Below are 22671 nucleotides of genomic sequence, written 5' to 3' on the forward strand. Positions count from 1 at the left end.
AACAATACGTCAGCTCAATTGACTTGTTTTTTTAAAAAATATCTTCCCCTGCCACCAGTACCTGGATTGATCATATATCTGACTGAATTATCACCACGTAGTATCAGAGCTAGGGATTCTCATTAGTCTGGGGATTCTTAACCTTTTTCTGTCACAGACAGCTTTGGCAGTTTGGTGAAGCCTATGGACTCCTTCTCAGAATAATGGTTTGTTTTGTTTTAAGCATCAAATAAAATGCATTATATTGAAATAGTTACCAAATTATGAAAAAAAAAGTTCAAGACTCCAGGTTTAGATCCTCTGGTCCTGTAGTTGTTTATTGACAGTTGAAGCGACTGAGGCCCCCAGACAAATAAAGTGACTTACCCATAGTCACATAGTCACTGGTGTGACTGGGACTGGAATCCTGTTCTCCTGATAGTGCTTCTCCAGTACTAGTTACTAGTTATAGTACTTATCCATTACTAGTACTGATAACCATCACCACCATTTACTGAGCACCTTTTCTCCTCTGGTGTCTCAAAATATGTCAGCATAGTCAGAATTTAATTTTTTTTTTCAAATGGATAAGGGATTGGGATGCTGGGCTATAGCCTGAGATACAAAGAAGTAGAAAACTTGGAAGGATTTGCAATCTCTAGAGGGAGTCAGGATGGAGACTTGAAATCATAACCAACACTACAGTGCTAAGTGACAAGTGAAAGGTATTGACCATTCGACATGACCTCCTTTTTCAAAAAGTTCTAAGGGACTGTGATTCTTCACTGAATTGACTGAACTAACTGGTTCTTTCTTTTGGGGCTTGGTGTGTTTTTTTGTTGTTGGTCCAGACCAGCAGTACCTACATTATCTATTAGAAAGCAAGACAACAGAAGGAGACAGAGTAGGAACGTATAAATAAATAATCTCAGGAAAGACGAACCACATTTCAATGGACATTCTTTAGAATGGTATTTGTCAGTTAAGCGGTGGGTTGCTTTTTTTTTTTCTGAACCACAATTAAATTAGCAGAAAACAAAGGAAACTTGGACTTCTGCAAAACTTTATATCAGACGTCTGCTCTTTGTTAAGTGTACACTTCCTCCTATTTGATCTTTCTTTCACTTCCTTCCCACGTAGTACTGATTTTCTTTTATTTCATGGAGACTCATCGTTTTTGGATCCTGCAGAAGCAGAGAGAGAACCCAAAAGGTATTTTCAGCATTGATATGGATGAATATTACCTCTCACTTGAATTAAGTCAGTCTGTAAACTAGAAATATGTATGTATATATATATATATATGTATATATATATATATATGTATATACACACGAAAAATGATACTAAGAGTAGAATGAAAACTAATGAGGAAAAAATATCTCCAATGAAAATCTCTGGAAAGAACAGCAGAGGAGAAGTGAGAATTTCAATAATTTCTTTGAATGATGTTCTGAAAGAAAATAAGTTTCTAGTCTTTAATGATTGTGAGGAAGTTCATACTATTAATAGCTACTCTCAGTAGCACTTTTTGAAAAATTTAGTGAAGACAGCAAAGTTTTTCCCCCCCAGGGACAGTGCAACCTAATGCTTTTCATTTTCTTTACCTTAACCTAAAGCTACTGGACTGACGTCAGGCTGATCTCTGTTTCTTTGATGTCCAGCTTTCCTCCAGTAAGAACGTTACATCCCACTTCGAAAAAAAAGATCAAAAAATGGTAGGATAAAACTCTTGGCTTCCTAAGAAAAAAGAAAATGTTTTGGTAAATGTCTTGTTGAATACTTTGTAATTTAGTGGAATGTTATGTTAAAGGCTTGTCTGTGATTTGCTCTTTTTTTATCTAAGATCAATCAAGAGGCAGAAAATAGTGCTTATTCTAAATTTTGCTAGAATGCATGTGAATTCAGCTTAAGAATAGTTTGAAGTAGGAGAAATAACCTTTATATTGAATGACCATGTTACCTCCCTCTTGTGTTTAACCCTCCAGCTCTTAAAATAATGTTGTGCTTGGTGCATCTGAGAATTTAGTCTGATACCTGGTAAAAACGTTTGTGGCATCTCTAAATGTTTTCTGTATGTGTGTGTATGTGGGACAAGGGATGTCCCAAAAGTCTCAGTGCAGTTGCTAGCTTAATTTATATACATATATTCAGTTTTAATATACTTACATATAGTTTTAGTATCTCAAAATGGCACACTTTTGCAATATCATGTGTGTGACAAACCAAACACACACACAAACATACATACATATATATATATACACATATTTCTGTGAATATTTATAGATAGGTGTATCTACATGTGTGGGTGGATATCTATGTGAGTGTATATACATATATCATATGTGCATGTGTGTGTGGAAGTATGGATACTATTAGCAAGCATTTGAGACACAGGTGGATGGAATCAGCATTTTACTCTTTGTGTGCTTAGTACCTAACACAGTACTCATGCCCTAGGAAATATTGATAAAAGTTTACAGCTAATGATGATCTTAAAGGTAGCTTGAAATTAAGTAAACATCACTTATTTTAAATAAAGTAATTTAATTTTTAAAAATTTTATAAAGCTTAGAAACATTTATTACAAAGGCTATTCAGTTTTAGTCTGGATGCCCCCCCCATGTGTATGTTATTATTAGCACATGCTCTTACTATTTTAAATCAGAATACTAAGTTTGGACTTTGACTTATTAAATCGCCTTCTTCAAAAACCCTTTTGTGTGTCTCTACCTGAAGACCAGACTAGCCAGAGGGTGCTGTTCAATATTTAACCACCAGCTCTCCGGAAGAAAAAAAAGTATAGGCATGGTACACTTTTAAGTTTAATCCACAAGTTAAGTGACTTACCCAGAGACATACAGATAATAGGCATTTTGAGACAAGATTTGAACTAGTCTTCCTGATTCCAAATCTGGATCTCTATCCATGGCATTAGCTAGTGGCCTTTCTGAGGGAAGAGAGGCTATTTAGTTTAGGGAAAAATTATTTTAAAAAATGTGATACTAATTTTCAAATGCTTTAAGGGTTGTCGTGTTGAAGTAAATTTATGTTATGTGGCTCCAAAGTGAAAAAATTCAACAGCTAGAAGCTACAGAAAGGCAGATTCCAACCAAAAATGAGTAAGAATAAGACTTTTTTAACCAATTGTCACTGTGCAAAAATTAAACACATTTACTTATGAGATGGTAAGATACCTGTCACTGAAGTGTTCAAGCAGACACTAGAAAACTTTGTTAATGTTAGAGGTTGGGACAAATGACCTCTAAGGTCTTAATCCATTCTGAGATTTAGTGATTCTATAAATATCACACAAATTTATGCCGCAAGACTTAGAGTTTTGTGGTTTTTCTTGTCATAGAACTTAACATGCAATTAGATATATTTCAACATTTATGAAAAGGGAAAAGGTTTGGGTTCTGTTTTCTTTTTTCCCTCCATCAGAGAAAGAACAGCAGCTGCTTTTCTCCTTTAGGGAAATCTGAACAGTTAGAGAAGTATAAAAATATTGCAAAATAGCCTCTTCTTATTCAAAGTGCTTACTTAGCAATGAAATGAATGTACATTTATGTAATCCAGGGGTGGGGAACCTGGGGCCTAAAGGCCACATGTGGCCTTCTAAATCCTTAAGTGCAGCCGAATCAGTCAAAAGGCCGCACTTGAAGATTTAGAAGGCCACATGTAGGCTTCAGGTCTCAGCTTCCCCACCCCTGAATCCTAACCATTCTGCATAAAATGTTTAAATGGCAGAACATTCACAGTTTTCTATCCATCGTCCACCTGGTACTTTTACTACCTCATCTTTTATTTTCTACTTCATATCTTCTAAGAATATCATATTTTAGAAGACTTTAAGGTTTACAAACGTTTTCCTCAGCACAGCTGTATGAGGTAGGTATCATTATCTTCATTATAGATGAAGAAACAGAGGATCCAAGCAGAGAAAAATGACTTATCGACAGTCATACAACTAGCGAGTGGAGCCAGAATTCAACTACAGTGCTTTTGATTTTCAAATCCATCCCTTCTATTTCTCACATAGTCACTAATCCTATGACTGTCCTCTACCATCAGTCCAACCTGGAATACTTTCCATTCTCCAGTAATAAGAATTGCTCAGATTTATTCAGTGTTTTATGGTTTCCAGGTGCTTTCTGTAATATTTCACTTAATTCTTATGGTAGCACTGTGAGGAAGATAATGCAAGTATAATATTCTGAGGTGCTCAGAAGTTAGGTGACTTCTCTAAAGCCACATAGCAAAAGAATGAGACTTGAACCCCCTTCTGTATATAAACCAGTGCTCTTTCCACTTCAGCAACCTTCCTCCTGAAAGCCCTATCATCTTTTCAAAATTCTGGACCCTTAAATGGCCTGAGAAATAAAGGGTACATGTGTCAAGGAGCAGTACTACCGTATACTGGGCTCTTGTGCCCATGAGTGGGAAGGGAGATTCTTACTTTAACCCTCCAGCATAAATAGATGCTCCCTATACTGGGATGCTATCCTTTTTGTTTGACTCTTCCTTCCTTCCTTGCTTCCTTCCTTCTTTCCTTCCTTCCTTTCTATCCTTCCTTTCCTTCCTTCTTTCTATCCCTTTCCTTCCTTCCTTCCTTCCTTCCTTCTTCCTTCCCCTCCTCCCTCCCTCTGCCTTCTTTCCTCCCTCCCTTCCTTCCTCTCTCCCTCTCTCTCTCCCTCCCTTCCTCCCTTCCTCCCTCCCTCTTCCCTCTTCCCCCCTCCTTTCCCCCTCCCTTCCTTCTTCCTCCTTTCCCTCCTCCTTCCTTCCTTCTAGGTCAGGAAGACCTAAGTTCACATCTGGCCCCTAGACACTAACTGTGTGACCCTGGTCAAGTCATTCTGCCTCAGTTTCCTTAACTTTAAAATAGGACTAATAATATTTCTATTCTATTTCTTAGAGTTGTTGTGAGGCCCAAAAAAATAATATTGCAAAGTGTTTTGCACGATACTGGCACAAGTATTAGTAAATACTTGCTTCTACCCTCCCTTCTCCTTTACTTTCTTCCTTCCTTGCCATCCCCTCCTTTCCTCCCTCCTTTCCTCTCATCCTTTCCTTAATTTTACTGATAATTTTTCCAACACATCGAAAGACCCCAGTATACTTCCGATGACTCCCAAAATAGTTAAGCAAAACAGGATAAAAGGAAGATTGTGACAGTTAATTTTGCATCCTTATCCTTTGCACATCTTCATTTGTTAAAATTAAGGACATGTGGATGACTGAGTTAATACTAGTGTCATTTAATATTTTAATCCAAGTCTTATTGCCATTAAAAGTTACGAAATTGTAATCGATCACCAACCACGTTAACACCTAGTTATAATAATGTATGTTAATCACGAGATTCTACTTTGTTCACTCTGTATTACTTCATACAAATCTCCCAACGTCACTCTGAAGTCTTTGTTTTCCTTGTTCCGTATGTAATATCCCACTGCATTCATGAGTTGACTGCAATTTTTTCAGCCGTTAGCCAGTATTGCGCCTGTGTAGCTTCTTGGCACAGGAAGTCATCCACGTTCTTGAACCATTTGGTTTCTTTATTAAAGAGCCTGCTTTGTGCCAGGCTAAAAGCAGGAAGATAACAACAGAAGAGTCCTGGCCCTTGAGGAGATTATGTTCACTAATACAAAACTGATAAATAAATTCAAAAATATCTAATAATACAAAATAATTTCAAAAGGGAGAGAGCATTTTGGTTTTCAAGAGAATATATTATAGAGAAGATAGCTATATACTGAGTTCATTTTGCTTATTAAATGGAACCCTTAGCAACCTCCTTCTGAACCATGCTTGGCAAACCAGATGCTTAAGGGATCATCAGTGTGCAGACCTTGGGCCAGATAGCAGGTGGCCTTGGGGCGGGTCCAAGTCAGGGTCAAGGATTTCAGCTTACAGGCAAGTACTTAATGATGGGCTTTCTAGGTCCTGATCTGGGCCAGACATGGATGTTTATCAGTCATAACCTGACTTTCGTCAGTTATCGATAGAAGTTGAACTTTTTACATAGTTTTATATATCACACTGCATGTGATTTGGGAGCTGGTGTTTCGAAATTACTGGTGAACAAACTTCATGCATGTGAATGGCACATTTTAAAATATAAAAACTAATTTGTTATATGAGGAGAATTACAGCTAAATAGAATTCATTTTGAAGAATCAAAGAAATGCGCTAACCTTTGCTAACTAAGGAAGCCAAGAAATTGGATTCAAATACTACTTTTGATGCTTACCTGGGAAAATTATTTAACTATGCTGGGCCTCAACTTCTTCATCTAAAAAACAAGAAGGTTGGACCAGATGACCACTGAGGCCCCTTCCAGCTCTAGAGCTATGAGCCCATAAATACAAGGAACAAATAAGACAAATCAGACTAACCCTTGTTCTGCCTCTAACTTAGTTCATGATCCAGACCACTTAACCTCATTGCACTTTTGCCATCTGTTGACTAGGTTATAGCTCAGAACATTCTTCAAATTACATGCCCTGCCTCTATAGACCTGAGGGGACCTACACTTGGGAAACTTTGTTGATAAACAATATAACAATTATTGAGGTCAAGAGCTTGATGATGTCCCTGTGAATTGGCAAACAAAATTAATTAGTGGGGCATATAGATGACAGCATTAATTTCCTTCCTTCCTTCCTCCCCCTTTCTTTCCTTTCTTCTTTTCCTTCTTTCTTTCTTCCCTTCTGTCCTTTTTCTCTTCCTTCCTTCTTTCTTTCCTTCCTTCCTTTCCTTCTTTTTTCTTTCTTTCTCCATTTCTTTCCTTCTTTTTTCCTTCCTTCCTTCCTTCTTCCTTCCTTTTCTTCTTCTTTCCTTCTTCTCTTTTTCCTTCCTTTCTTTTTTCTTTCTTCTTCCTTTCCTTCTTTTTTCTTCTCTCCTTCTTTTCCTTTTTTCTTCCCTTCCTTCTTTCCTTCCTTCATCCCTCCCTCCTTTTCCCTTCCTTCCTTCTTCCTTCTTCTTTCCTTTCTTCTTTCTTTCTTTCTTTCTTTCTTTCTCTCTTTCTCTTTCCTTCTTCTCTTCTTTCTTTCTTTCTTCTTTCTTCTTTCTTTCTTTCTTTCTTCTTTCTCTTTCTTCTTTCTTTCTTCTTTCTTTCTATCTATCTTTTTTCTTTCTCTTTCTCTTTCCTTCATCTTCCTATCACCTGGGCTAGAAATGCAGCACTCGTGGGCCCAATCCCAGTAATGATCAGCACAAAAGCTTTAATTTGCTCCATTTTTTTGGAACTGGGCTGGTTCACTCATCCTTAGGCATTGACAGCTCTCTGCTCCTGGGGAGCTCATATATTGGTGCCACACCTAGTGCAGACACCTAATTGGTTTTAGCCTTACTGCTGCTCAGAACTCTTGAACTCAAGGGATCCAACCAGCCTCAGCCTCCCCAGCAGTCAGGATTCTAGACATGCACTTTCATGTCCAACAAAAGCATTAATTTCTAAGAACAAAACAACCTAGTGAAAAGCACCAGAGTTGGAGTCAGAAGATGTGGGTTTCAATCTTGGCTCTGTACTAAATCTGTGATACGGGGCAAATCACTTACCCCTCTCTAGGTTTCTCCATCCTAATGTTTGTATTGCTGCTGTTTGGAAACAGAATAATAAAGCCACTCCGTGCAGAAATTTCCTGCTTGCCCGCCTAGTTCCCTTCCTTTCATGATGGGAGGCGTAGAGCCACTTTAGCTCCCACGGTTTAGTTTCAAAGTCCTTTCCTGCTGGGCATAAGACAGCTGGCCTCAAAAATAAATGATGACAGTAATAATGGGGAAAAAGGCACTTAATTAAGGAGAGCGGATGATTAGTGCTTGAAAGAAAGATTTGCTTAGAAAAGCCAGCGTAGAAAAATCCCCTAATACTGATCTTCAGTTAATGCTGGAAATATATTAATCTATGTTTAGAGAATAGTCTAAAAATCTCTCAGAAAAATAAGCAATTAATAAATTGAAATATCACAATATTAATGAAATTCAATAAATATTTATTAAGCGCTTCCTATGTGTCAGTGCTAGGGACACAGACAAAAACCAAATAGCCCTTGCCCTTAAGGGGCTTATATTCTATTGGAGGAAAAACATGTACATAGAATATTGAGGGTAAAATACAAATTGCCAGAGAAAAGGTATCAAAAACTAGGGGTATTAGGATGGGATTCCTGTAGGATGTGGCACTTGGGCTGAGCTTTGAAGGAAATTAGGGTTTATGAATATGATAAGAGCTAGCATTTATATAGCCCTACTATGTTCTGGATACTGTGCTAAATACCTTAACAAATGTCACCTCATTTAATCTTCACACAAGCCCTAGGAGGTAAACTGACCTCATTTTTGAAATAATTTCATTTTATCATTGGGGTAAACAAAGGTTAAGTGAATTGCCCAAGGTCACACAGTGCACATTTGAGGCTAGATTCAAATTCAGGTCTTTCCTGAGCACTACTAGGTCAGATGCTCTAACCACTCTACCACCAGGGTGCTATGAGATAAAAAGGTAAAAAAGGAAGAATATTCCTTTGCCAGCGCAAAGAGATGGAGAAAGGAGTTGGGTTGTAGTATCTAGGGTACAGCAAACAGGTCATTTTGGCTAGAATGTAGACAGTGTGAAGGAGAGCAATATGTAATAAATATGGAAAGGGAGCCAGAACTAGATTGTGAAGGACTTTAAAAGAGATATAGGACTTGCATCAAATAAGTAATTTCATATTAATATCAGAATTTGTGGGAAGATGCGCACCATCTTCACAAGTACGTATTCTGGACACTCAGGAGCACTGAATGCCAGAGATAGGAGGGACGTCAGTGGTCTTCTAATCCAACCCATACCCAGATAAGAATAACAGTCAGGGTAGGGAAAGGACAGTATGGTGCAGAGAGCAGGAAGTTGGAGAGTAACCAGAGAGACCTGGGTTTGAATCCCAGATTCGCCAGCTGCTATTTGTATGACCTTGGTCAGGTCATTTCACTTTGAGGAACGGAATTTTTTGTTCTGTAAAATGAGGAGGTTAGAAAAATATAGCCTATGGAGGTACTTTCCAACACCAGATCTATGATCCTATGACCAAGCCTTTGCTTAAAAACCTCTAACAGGAGGGAATCCACCTTCCACTGCTTCCCCAAGTAGTCCATCATTTTTTCAGTTTGGTTTCCTTTTCTGTTTTTTGGGAGACAATTGGGTTAAGTGACTTGCCCAGGGTCACATAGCTAGAAAATGTCTGAAGCCAGATTTGAACTCAGGTCCTCCTGACTCCACTCTATCCACTGTACCACCTAGGTGACCCTTAGTTGGTTTCTTTTTGCTTTGCAACAATCCCAAGTCTGCTTCTGAATTCTCCCCTGAATGCTCCTTATTCTACCCCTGTAAACCAATGCCTTATCGACAGAGCAGCCTTTTTAAAAACCTGAAGACATTATCATCCTCCTCCACCTCCAACCTTCCACACACAGCCTTATCTTTCTGAGGCTAAATGCCCCCCCACTTCTTCCACTGATCCTCTTGGCACAGTCTCAGTGCCCCACCATGTCCTCATTACCTTCTTCTGCATATATCCCAGTTTCTCAATATCTTTCCTGAGACAGTATGACCAATAACCATATGAAAAATGGCTCCACATCACTAATAAAACATACGCCAATTAAAATAGCTTGAAGTGTTTACCTCCGAAACACCAAATTGGCAAAGAGGATTAAAAAAATGGAAAATAGTCAATGAAGGGGTTGTGGGAAGACAGACATATTAATATACTGTTTGAGAAGCTTCAAAGTGGTACAATCATCCTGGAAAAACAACTTGGAATTATATAAATGATGTCACTAAATTATTCATTACCCTTTGACCTATTGATCCTGCTTCTGGGCATATGCCCTAAGGAGGTGGGTGACAGAAAGTTCTCCTGTGTTGCCAAATAAACATAGAAGTACTTTTCATGCTAGTTAAACACACACACACACACACACACACACACACACACACACACAAATTGATTCACTCATCAAATAAAGAATGGCTAAACAAATTGTGGTATAAAAAGGTAAGAGAATAATATTATACCAAAAGAGATATTAGTATAAAGAATTCAAAGAAACATGAAAAGCGGAGAGTTAAGAGCAAAGGAAAGCAAAACCTAGGCAGTAATATACAACAATGACTATAATTACAATGAAAACAACATTGAATGGCAGCTGATCTCTGATTAAATACAAAGAACAATCTTCGTTTCAGAGAACAGAGAATGAAACACATTTCCTTCCTCTCAGAAGAGAGGTAGGTGGCAACGGGTATTGAACATCCACACTTATTACACTGTCAAACACACTTGCTTTATCAGTCAGTTGTGCATAATTGGTTTTGTGTGGTGTTATGTGTGTATGTGTGTGTGTGTGTGTGTGTGTGTGTGTGTGTGTGTGTGAAGGGAGGGTTTAATGTGTGTGCCTAGCGGGGAAGGATGCCAGGAAATGACTGTGATGTACAGAAAAGGGTTTGGGGGGAGCCATATGTGTGTCTATCAATTAGTCAGAAAGCATCCAATAAAGCCCTTAGCAACTCCTCAAAATGGGTCAAGTAGAATTGAATACATTACCCTAGATGTGATCTGATCACTTCACAGTGCTTTAGACACTGTGCCTATATTGATGCAGCCTGAGACAGCAAGCGTTCATTAATGCCTACTATATGCCGAGCACTGCTTGAGGTATTAGGACACAAAGCGTGAGCTGCCAGCCACATCAGTGTTGACACACTGAGCTTACCCACCCGCATCTTTGTCACAAGAATCGTTTGATAAACACACTCACTTCCTCCATCCTGTTCACAGTTGATTTATTTAACTGAAACATAGGGACTTTATATTTATCTCTATTCATTTTCTTCTTATTGTGTTTAGCTCCAAGTTCTAGGCCATTGAGACCCCTTTGAGTCCTGAGCAGAGACACTCTGGGACAGATTCTGCTCTCTTCCTGCCTTCTCACATTCAGAAAGTCTGTCCATGGAGTAGCCACTGATGTCAGTGAGAGATCTGCACTCAAATCTGGCCAATGAGATAGAAATGAAAATCAGACTCCGAGTATTTTTAAGGGAAGATAACAATTAATAAAATTTTAATTTCATAGGCTGTTCTTGGAAATTATTTAAAGAATCATAGATTTTGACCTAGAAGTGTCCTTTAGAAACTCCTCTCAAATATCTTAGTCTCAAGCAGGACAGCTCGGAAAGGAAGATGTTGAATTTATTATATAATTTTTGGCGAGGTAATTGGGGTTAAGTGACTTGTTCAGGGTCACACAGCTAGAAAGTGTCTGAGACTGGATTTGAACTGAGGCCTCCTGACTCCAGGGCTGAGTGTTCTATCTACTCTGCCAGATAGCCACCCCTCTTGCTCCTTTTTTTTTTTTTAAAGCAAGCTGTACTTACAGACATTTACAGTTTTGCATATAATCATCTTTTTCCATTGTTTCATATGTGGAAATATTCATTTTTTCTGTGTTTAAGTATTAAATTAAAAATGCATAAAATATCTCAGTCTTTCAAATTACCTTTGTACCAAGCATACTTCTCCTACTCTTTTTAATATTTGTGAGTCTATTGATATAAACAATAGCAAAAAAACCCAGAAAAAACCCCTAAACATTAAAATAAGAGAGTTCCAGGAAAACATCACCTTGCAAGGAGAAGCAGGCCTTTCTCTGCTATAAATGCTTATCTTGTAGATAGACATATAAGACAACATAGAAATGACTGGGCTAAATGGCTTTACAACAGGCACTTTCATTTTCTGCCTTCCCAGAATGAAAGGATCCAGGGCTCAAGTGTGAGGACAGAAACACCTGTGCATTCAAAGGGAGCAATCCCATTTTCAACATAATTAACTCCCTAATTGAGCATCCAAATTTAGTCAGTGTATTTGCATGTGGAATTAGCTATGATTCATTACCAAAGCCTTCCCCTACATAATGCTGTGTTCTTTTCTTACGAATCAAATTACTACAAGATAAATGTCATTTGGCAATTATTGAGAAAACAGGCATCATTTGTATTAAAGGAAAAAGAAGACATAAAGAAAAGAAAAAAAAGAAATGTCTCAAAGTTGATTTACCCCCCAAAAGTGAATTAAAGCTAAGAGTTTGGGTCTAATCTGAAATAGGTGAACAACCAGATAGTTGAAATGGAAAAGGAAAAGGACAGAATATCTGGAGATAGAAATTCCCAGTGGAACAAAGGAAAAAATTTACATTCTTAAGCTTATTCCAAAAACATCTCCTTAGAGACAAAAGCTAAATCCTCAGATATGTTCTTCTTTAAAGTAAACAGATTTGAGAAGGGATCTTTAAATCTAAAGAATCTTTTTTTAATTTTGTTTTTCTCATCTTATTGTTGGTCGTCAATTGAATTGAGTTCCTCGTGTGCCTCTTTCCTCCTTTTTAGAGAGACTTCTTTCTGATCTTAGCCCTGTGTAACAACAATGTTGCTTGCAGCTACTGTGGCTGGGTAAGGCCAATGACACCAGCACACAGAAGGGCTGCCAGCACACATTCTTTGATCTGCTTTTCTAAGGAAAGCAACTTTAAGGGGTTTACAATTTCACTTTAATCAAACATATATGTCATTCGCTTAGTTCAGGGGGAAAAGTCAGCACCCTGAACTTCAGACAAAACACAAGCAGAAATTATATAAACAGAGCAAAATAACACAAACCAGCAGAAAGGCTTCTAGCTGTCTGTCCTAGACATTATATACATAGTTACCAGAGAGAGAAACACAAATAGTGCTTTTCAAAGCAGTGGGTTAGGGTTAGAGTTAGGGCCCTCCAATGACTACCCAAAGTCATGTCTGGCCAAATCACATGACATTCTTCCAGTGAATGAGCCCCCAAAGCAAAACCTCTTCTCCCGCAGTTCTGAGAGTCCTCAGTCCTCAATTCTCGATTCTGGGTGTATATAACCTCCTCAGGGCCCGAGGGCTTCATACCTCTCCTTACCTAATTAACAAAAGGGTGTGGGCCTTCCTACAAACAAAGGCAAGACTCAATCAAAGGCACTTGGTTGCCTTAGTTGTGAGAAACACTCCAAAAGAAAAAACAGTAAAAAAGTCCCACTTTGCTTGCCCTTAAACCTTGGAACACTAATTTTGTCAGTGTGGCTTCTGATACAGTACCATCCATCAAGCTACTGTTTGGCTTATCCTATTCCTAAGGCCATTTTGGTTTGGGCTAAGACATTTGGGCACAGGCCAGGACCAGTGAATTCAATTAAATCAACAAAAATTTGTTATACCTCAGCAAGGAAATTCCATTAAAACCAATAAAAATTTATTAAACACCAACCACATATAAGGCACTGTGCAGGACGCTGGGGATTCAAAGATAGATATGATGCTGTTACCTTCTTCTGAGTTTACATCTTCCCTGCCACCAGAGTAGCTTTTTATGGTCAAGTTCTTTTTTGTAATTGTTGTTTGCGCATTGTTCCAGCCTATTTCTAGACTTTAAACTTTATGTCAGAGTTGGGCTCTGCTCAACTAGGAATGGGGAAGCACCATCCTAAGAGTCAGGCTTTTTCCTTCTGCTTTTTCAGAGCTAGTTCTGGGGGGTTTGCAATGTTTTGGTGTTTCCATGGTAGTGTGTCATGGAGAGGTATGGTCTTTTCCCAGGAAGGGTCCCTGGTCCCTTGCAGTCACAAGCTCTAGCACTTCTTTTGGCCCAGGAAGTACAACACAGAATATGGACAATAGAGTTGCCAATAAGCTCCAGCTGTATCCAGTGCCAGCAAAGGGTGCCCTGTAACTCCTTTTTGAGCAGTTGTCCAACCCCCTTACCACTTCTGAGCTGAGAGCTCCCAGAGCTATTACTACTGCCACTGGCACATACACTCTGGAAAGGCCTCCATCCTGGTGTCAAAGACCTCTCCTACCAGCTCCCTAAATTTTCTTATGCTGGAAAAATGCCTCACCCTCACCTTTTGTTGTTTCTGCCACTTCAAAATTTTATTTGAGGCATTAAAGTTGTTTGGAAGGGAATGTTGGTAGAGTTCATCTGGGTGGCTGCCCCCAATCCACCATCTTGGTTCTGCCTCCCAGATTGGATGATTTTTAAGATCCATTCTAGTTCTCACATTTTGGATCATAAAGCTAGAAACAAGATTGGAAAACATCTTACTTCTTTCCTCATTATTTTAAACCTCTTCTGCTAATCTCTGATCTCCCTTATGGCATAGAGGTGAAGCAGCACAGAGGTGAATGCTGGGTTCCTTGAGGAATATAGTTCCTCCCAGGCCTATCAAACTGTACAGGATTCCAATGCAGAGCCAGAGAAAAATTGCTACTAACTAATCCTACAATACCTTCCTTGTTGTTGTCATTGTTCACTCCTGTCTGACTCTTTGGGACCTCATTCAGGCTTTTCTTAGCAAAGATGCTGGAGTGGTTTTCCATTTCTTCCTCCAGCTCATTTTACAGATGAGGAAACTGAGGCAAACACGGTTAAGTGACTTGCCCAGGGTCACACAGCTAGTAAGTGTTTGAGGCCACATTTGAACTCATGAAGATGAGTCTTCCTGACTTCAGGTCTGGAACTCTATCCACTGTACTACCCAGCTACCCTGGAATCTTTCTAGAAACTCTTTAACAAGTTTCCTTTCTGAACCTTTATGTTTACTTGCCTGGGAAAATGTCCCTTTCTCCCAGGGATTAAAATCTTCTTTTTGAGTGACTTCCCCAGACCAGTGATGTCATCCCTGTTTCTCACAGTATCACACCCAGCCTGGATTAAATCATCCTTTCTAATTCTTGTTTTCGTAATTCAATTTTGTTGTAGTTTACTTACCACCTCCTACTTCTACCAGTCTGAATTATCACATTCAGTCGGTTGTCAATGAATACTCAGTCATTACAAAAAATTGCAACCCTAAAGCACATTTCTAAATTCATATTTGTAAGATACCTTTTTGTCTGTGGCAAAATAAGGGTAACAGAATAGACATATAATTGGGGTAGGAAACACCATCATAATTACTAATCTCATCAGGGAAGAAGAAGGGTGTTGGCGGTGACTGGTTTATCTAAATCTTAATCCTGTTAAGTAGGTAGATTTGGAAGGTAATGGTGAGTTTTCTTTGGATACTCAAACAAGCAAAAGACTTCAGTGGTTCCTTCTTACTTTCAGAACAAAATTCAGATACCTCAACATGACATTCAAAGCCCTCCACAAAATGGCTCTCACTACCTTGCCTGTCGGGGGCAGCTAGGTGTCACAACAGAGGGAGAGCACTTGGGCCTGGAGTCATGAAGATCTGAGTTCAAACCAAGGCTGATACTTACTTGCTGTGTGACCCTAGGCAAGTAATTTACCCCTATTTGCCTCAGTTCCTCATCTGTAAGATGGGGACACACTGGAGAAGGAAATGGCGAACCACTCCAGTATCTTTGCCCAGAAAACCCCATGGACATAGTTCATGGAATCATGAAGAGTCAGTTGACCAAACAACAACCACCTTGCCAGTCACATTTCATATTACTCCCATTTCCATACTCTCCATTCCATCTCCTACTTCTGACTTTCCCCTAATTTTAGAACACACTCCCTCTCCACTCTGCCCCATAGAATCCCTAGCTTTGTCTAACTTGCTAATTTCAGTCATTTAGATTGAGCAAGGGAAATCAATCAAACCAACTTTTCCCTTTCCAGGTACTATTTGGAAGGATTTCATATCCATGAAGTCACGAAATTAAATGACAAAATAGAACTTTGAACCAATCTCAAGTCAGGGAGAGCCCTGGGAAAAGTCATGAAGGAGGCAGTTTTGTTTTCATCATGTTTCCCTTCTTAGCTTCTTCTTGCCTGATCTCTATTCCTTCCCCAGACGGTACACAACACTCTTGGACTGTCTTTGTCTACTTAGACGTTCCCTCCTCCTTAGGCACTTCCTTGGCCCCCCCTCCTATCTCATTCCTTATCAATAATGATCTACTATTGCCTCTCTCATTTTCTGCTCTATATACTTACTTCTTGGAAAAGATCTGCTAAACTAATACAAGCCACTTGTTAACCACTGAAAATTGTTTAATGTGCCCTGGCCCTTTCAAAGGTAACATTAAGCTTACTTGACTCAAAGATATCAAGGCATCAGACTTGGCACTCACATAGAATAAATAGTAGAAAGACCATTGGTTTTATATGTCAGAAGTCTGGAACAGCGAGTGTACATCATAGATTTCAGTGTCATGTGCAGTCACCTTTTTTATTATACTATGTCATGGAAATTCTAGTTTTATTTCATAAAGTAAAAAAATAAAAATTAAATTACAAAAGAAGTCTGGGTTTCAATCCCATCTTTGCTCATTAGAGGCAATTGTGTTACAGTGAAAGGGGACTCGCTCTGAAGTGACAAGACCTTGGTTCAAGTCCTCCCTCTGAAATTTCCTACTTGTATGACCTAATTGAAAGGCTTTTGCCTCCCAAGGTCTTGATTTCCTGATCTGTAAAATGGAGGATTTTGCTAAGACAGCCTCTGAGGTCCCCTTCTGCCCTGGACCAATGATCATATTATTGCCAAAAATAGTAATAACTGATATGTATATAGAGGTTACTATGTGCCAGGCACTATGCTAACACATTTTACCATTATCATCTCATTTGGTCCTCACAACCCTGGGAGGGAAGTGCTATTTTCATCCTCATTTACAGATGAGGAAATGAAGGTAGGTAGAAGTGAAGTGGCTTGCCCAGGGTTACACAGCTAGTAAACATCTGAGGTTGGATTTGAACTCAGGTCTTCCTGACTCCAGGCCAGGTGCTCTATCCACTGCACCACCTAGATGCCCATTTTACTGCCCTTTACATCTATTGGGAATAAAGGCATAAGGACATATGGTAAAGACTGTTTCATTTTTCTCTAGATTTATGATCCTACAGTGAGAAGCGATAGAGCACAGTAGAGGGAAGGCCACCTTTGGGTAAAGTAGACCAGAGTTGACACACTGCCTCTAAGACATACTAAATATACGATCTTTGGCAATCATTTTAACCTCTCAGTGCTCCAGGCAACTAAGACTAAATTCCAAAAGAATTGTCAATTTACATTGATGAAAGGCATTTCCACACTGGAAGAACTCTATATATCTTAGGATCATAGAATTGGTAAAGGACATTTCCACACCAGGAGATTCTTGCACTAATATGTCCCTCTTCCCCTCCTCTCCATCCAAAATAAAACAAAGAAATTAAATGCTAATGATAGAATTATAGGTATAGCTGGGTTCCAATTAATTAGAGTAATCAATGCCATGAAGAGGTTGTGTTATTTGAATTTACACTTTTTGCACATATACATACATACATATAGATATAGATAAATAATATGATAATTGGTTCCAGCCCAATGGAAATATGAAGCGAAAATTCGAATCTTTCTATCACTTCACCCCATTCATTAACTACACTAATAGGGACCTAGCTATATAGATAACAGACCAGTGATGTACCTAAAATCACACCATGGAATTATCTGATACTATCCACTTCTAATGCCTGACACAAGCAACAATATACATTTATTAAGTGCCTACTATATGCCAGACACTGTGCCTTAGCACACTCTGAAGATACAAAAAGAGACAAAAAATAGTACCTGCCCTCAAGGAGCTTACAATCTAATGGAGGAGGCAACATGCAAAAATACTCGTATACAAAGGAAGCCATATACAGTATAAATAGGAGAAATGAACAGAGCGAAGGCACTGGAATTAAGAGGAGTTGGGAAAGGCTTCTTGCATAAAGTGGGATTTTAGTTCATATTTAGGAAATCAGGAAAGCCAGAAAGCCAAGATGAGGAGGGAAAGCAGAGGGAGAGTGTTCCAAGGATGGGGGACAGTCAGAGAAAATGCCTGGAACTGAGAGATGGAGTGTCTTGATCATGGAACAGCTAAAAAGCCAGTGTCACTGGATTGAAGAGTACATAGTAGGGAGAAAGGTGTGAGAAGGCTGGAAAGGTAGGAGGGGCTAAGTCATGAAGGGCTTTTGATGACAAACAGAAGATTTTGTATTTGATCCTGGAAATGAAAGGGGGCCGTTGGGGGGAGGTGACATGGTCAGATCTGTGTTTTAGGAAAATCCCTTTAGTGGCTAAATGAAAGATGAATTAGGATGGGGGGTGGGGTGGAACTTGGGGCAAGTAGACCTGCCAGTTATTGCAATAGTCCAGGTATGAGGTGATGAAGGACTGCACTGGAGTGGTGGTAGAGTCAGAAGAGAGAAGGGGGCATATACGAGAGATGCTGGAAAGGTGAAATCAACAGATCTTGGTAAAAGATTAGAAATGGGTGGGGTGAGACATGGTGAGGAACCCAGGATGACTCCTAGTTTGAGAGTCTAAGGGACTAGGCAGATGGTGTTGCCCTTTACAGTAATGTGGAAGGTAGAAGGTGAGGATAGCTTAGGGGGAAAGATAATGAGTTCCATTTTGTACATGTGGAGTTTAAATGTTAACGGACATCCATTTCAAGAGGTCTGAAAGGCAGTTGGAGTTGTGAGACTGTAGGTCAGCAGAGCATCTAGACTAGGGTAGGTAGATTTGAGAGTCAACAGCACAGAGATGGTAATTAAATCCATTAAAGATGAGATCTCCAAGTGAAGTAGTATAGAAGGAGAAGAGAAGAGGGCCCAGAACAGAACCCTGAGGAACATGACCTGGAAGAGAATCCAGCAAAGGAGACAGAGAAGGAACGGTCAGATAGGTAAGAGGACACCAGGAGAGGGTGGTGTCCCAAAAACCTAGGGAGAAGTAAGTATCAAGGATGACAGAATGATCAAGAATCTTTAAATCTGAATGTGCTATCACCATGAAGGCTTAGAGGGTTTGAAGATGGAAACTGTTTGGTTAAAATCTTTATTGTTAAAATGAATGTAATAAATAGAAATTAATTTCACATCTATCTAGGATCTGCACAGAATCCATTCTTTGTTAGCACTCTCCTGTTGTTATTCTTTCAGATATTCCTCATGCGAAAATTATACAGACCATTCCTTCTTCTCTTCCACCTGTCCCTATGGTACAAACTTCCTGGCGCTAGATGGTTTCCTAAAACATTGCCTTGTAACGTCACTCAGAATACTATGGAAGCCAGTGTGATGGTCAACTGCACTAATAAACATCTCACAGAAATCCCAAAAGGAATTCCTTACAATACAACTAACTTGACCCTCACCATCAATCACATACCAAAAATTTTCCCAAACTCCTTTGATGGCCTGAAAAATCTGGTGGAAATAGATTTCCGATGCAACTGTGTTCCTGTCCGACTAGGACCAAAAGACCACGTATGCACCAAGCGTCCAAATATCCATGTTGGCAGCTTTAGAAATCTCACTAATTTGAAGTCATTGTACTTGGATGCAAATCAACTCTCTGAAATACCTTTGGGCCTTCCTTCCAGCTTACGGCTGCTGAGTCTGGAAGCAAACAACATCTTTTCCATCACCAAAGAGAACCTGACCGAGTTGGACAATCTAGAAATGCTCTATCTTGGTCAAAATTGTTATTTCCGTAATCCTTGCAATGTTTCTTTTTTCATAGAAAAAGATGCCTTCCAGAATCTGAGGAATTTAACAGTATTATCCCTAAAGGCCGACAATTTAACTACCGTCCCCACTATTTTACCATCCACTTTAAAGGAGCTCTATCTTTATAACAATATTATCGAAAGCATTGAAAAGGATGATTTTCAAAACCTCAACCAATTACAAATTCTTGACTTGAGTGGAAATTGCCCTCGCTGTTTCAATGTCCCATTTCCTTGTAAGCCTTGTCCAAATAACGGCCATTTAAGGATCCATCTACATGCTTTTGATGCCTTAACTGAATTAAGATTTTTGCGTCTCCATAGTAATTCACTCCGAAGCATACCTGAGAGGTGGTTTAAGAACACTAACAAACTTGAAGAACTTGACCTTTCCCAAAACTTCCTGGCCAAAGAAATTGGAGATGCCAAGTTTTTGTATTCTCTCAATAGTCTCATACAGCTGGATTTGTCTTTTAATTACGAGCCACAGATGTACCTTGCTTATTTGAACTTGTCAGAAGCATTTGCTTCACTGAAAAACCTGAAAATCTTGAGGCTCAAAGGGTATGTCTTTAGGGAATTGAAAAGTATCAACCTCTTGTCCTTACAGAGTCTCTCACAGCTTGAAGTGTTAGATCTTGGCACTAACTTTATCAAAATTGCTGACCTGGGTGTGTTCAAAGAATTCCACTCTTTGAAAAGTATTGATCTTTCTGTTAATAAAATATCTCCTGGAGAGTCAAGTCAAAATGGATTTTGTTCAATGGCCAGGACTTCTACAGAGTTCCACGTTTCCCAGGTATTTGACTCCATGCATTATTTCAGATATGATGAGTTTGCCCGAAGTTGCATGTTTAAAAGCAAAGAGAAGCCTTCCCTTTCACTGACCAACAATGACTGTGAGTCATATGGAAAAACCCTGGATTTAAGCAGAAATAATATCTTTTTTGTCAAGTCCAGTGACTTCCAGGATCTTTCTTTCCTGAAATGCCTGAATTTATCAGGAAACAGCATTAGCCAGGCTCTCAATGGCAGTGAATTCCAACCTTTAGCGAAATTGAAATACCTGGATTTCTCTAACAACAGACTTGATTTGCTTAACCCAACGGCCTTTCAGGAGCTTCAGGAACTAGAAGTTCTAGATATTAGTGGCAATAACCACTACTTTCAAGCAGAAGGGATTACTCACATGCTTAATTTCACCAAGAACCTACCCGTGTTGAAAAAATTGATGATGAATGGGAATGATATCTCCACCTCGACCAGCATGGAAATGGAAAGTGAATCTTTAAGGATTCTGGAATTCCGAGGAAACCACTTAGATGTTTTATGGAGAGACGGTGATAACCGATATTTGCGGTTCTTCAGAAATCTGATCAAGCTGGAGGAGTTGGATATTTCTGAAAATTCTCTCAGTTTTCTGCCTCCTGGAGTTTTTGAGGGCATGCCTCCGAACCTCAAGACTCTCTTCTTGTCCAAAAATAATCTTAAGTCTTTCAACTGGGGCAAGCTCATCTGTCTGAAGAATCTAGAAACACTGGATCTCAGTTATAACCATCTGACCACTGTTCCTGAAGTATTATCCAATTGTTCCAAAAGTCTCAAGAAACTGATACTAAGTCATAACTACATCCATCGCCTGTCAAAGAACTTTCTCCAGGATGCTTTTCAGTTGAGATATCTGGACCTTAGTTCAAATAATCTTCGTGTCATTCAGAAGTCGAGCTTCCCAGAAAATGTCCTTAACCAGCTTGATATGCTGCTTTTACACGGCAATCACTTTTTGTGTAATTGTGATGCTGTGTGGTTGGTGTGGTGGATTAACCAAACAGAGGTCACTATTCCTTATTTGGCCACTGAAGTGATCTGTGCAGGACCGGGAGCACACAAAGGCCAGAGCTTGATTTCACTCAATTTATATACGTGTGAGTTAGATTTGACTAATTTGATTCTGTACTCTACCTCAGTATTCATTATTCTTTGTCTGATGGTTGTCCCGGTCACAAACCACCTGTATTTCTGGGATGTGTGGTATAGCTATCATTTCTGTAAAGCCAAACTAAAGGGATATCGACGCCTGGTTTCACAAGATTTTTGCTATGATGCTTTTATTATTTATGACACCAGCGATACAAAGGTGGAGGAATGGGTTATCAAAGAGCTGGTGGTAAACATTGAAAGCCAAGGAGATAAGCAATTCAATTTGTGTCTTGAAGAGCGAGATTGGTTGCCAGGAAAACCAGTTTTGGAAAATCTTTCCCAGAGCATACAACTAAGCAAAAAAACAGTATTTGTGATGACAAATGCCTATATCAAGTCAGGGAATTTTAAGACAGCTTTTTACTTGTCACATCAAAGGCTCATGGATGAAAAACTAGATGTGATTATTTTGATATTTCTTGAAAAAGCTCTTCAGAGATCTAAGTACCTCCAACTCAGAAAAAGGTTGTGCAAGAGCTCTGTCCTCGAATGGCCCACCAACCCACAGGCTCATCCTTATTTCTGGCAGTGTCTGAAAAATGCCATAGCCACAGACAATGACACAGTCTACAGTAAGGTATTTAAAGAGACTCTCTAGCTTCCCTCTTCACAAACCTCTCTGTGGGAAAATTTTCAGAGTTTCGTATGGGACACGAAGAGGCCCCACTGCCAAATTCTTATGAAGAAAGTTGTACCCAGACAGTGTTGAGGAATCTCCTAAGAACATATGCACTTAAGATTATATGAACATATTATCTCAGCTACTGGGGAGCTACCAGGAAGGCACATGGGATTAAGTGGATAAATACTATTCCCTGTCACTTTCAAATCTTCCACCTCCAATTTCTTTTGTTTTCTTTTACTTCTTGATCTTTTGTCACAATTTTTGTCCTGAACTTTTGGCTCTTCCATTATACTTCATCTCAAAATAGTCTCCATTCCTGAAGGCCAATGAGGAAGAGATTTTGGTCAAAGATTGGGAGTTTAAAATCCCACCTCTGATGGTTATCTATGTGACTTTGGGCAAATCTCTTAACATTCCTGGTCCTTGGTTTCCTCATCTGTAAATTGAAGGGGTTGGACTAGATCAGGGGTGGGGAACCTGCGGCCTCGAGGTCACATGTAGCCCTCTAGGTCCTCAAGTGTGG

At 39.3% G+C, this 22671-nt stretch overlaps 1 protein-coding gene across 1 annotated transcript; it reads left to right on the plus strand.

The window, feature by feature from the left end:
• Window positions 1-1602: 1602 nt before the first annotated feature.
• Window positions 1603-22348, plus strand: TLR7 (toll like receptor 7). Its single transcript, XM_036742764.1, has 2 exons — window positions 1603-1697; window positions 18975-22348. The coding sequence occupies exons 1-2, from the start codon at window positions 1695-1697 to the stop codon at window positions 22119-22121; spliced, it is 3150 nt and encodes a 1049-aa protein (XP_036598659.1). The 5' UTR covers window positions 1603-1694; the 3' UTR covers window positions 22122-22348.
• Window positions 22349-22671: the final 323 nt, after the last annotated feature.

Source organism: Trichosurus vulpecula, chromosome 2, assembly GCF_011100635.1.
Source record: "Trichosurus vulpecula isolate mTriVul1 chromosome 2, mTriVul1.pri, whole genome shotgun sequence".
NCBI lineage: Eukaryota > Metazoa > Chordata > Mammalia > Diprotodontia > Phalangeridae > Trichosurus > Trichosurus vulpecula.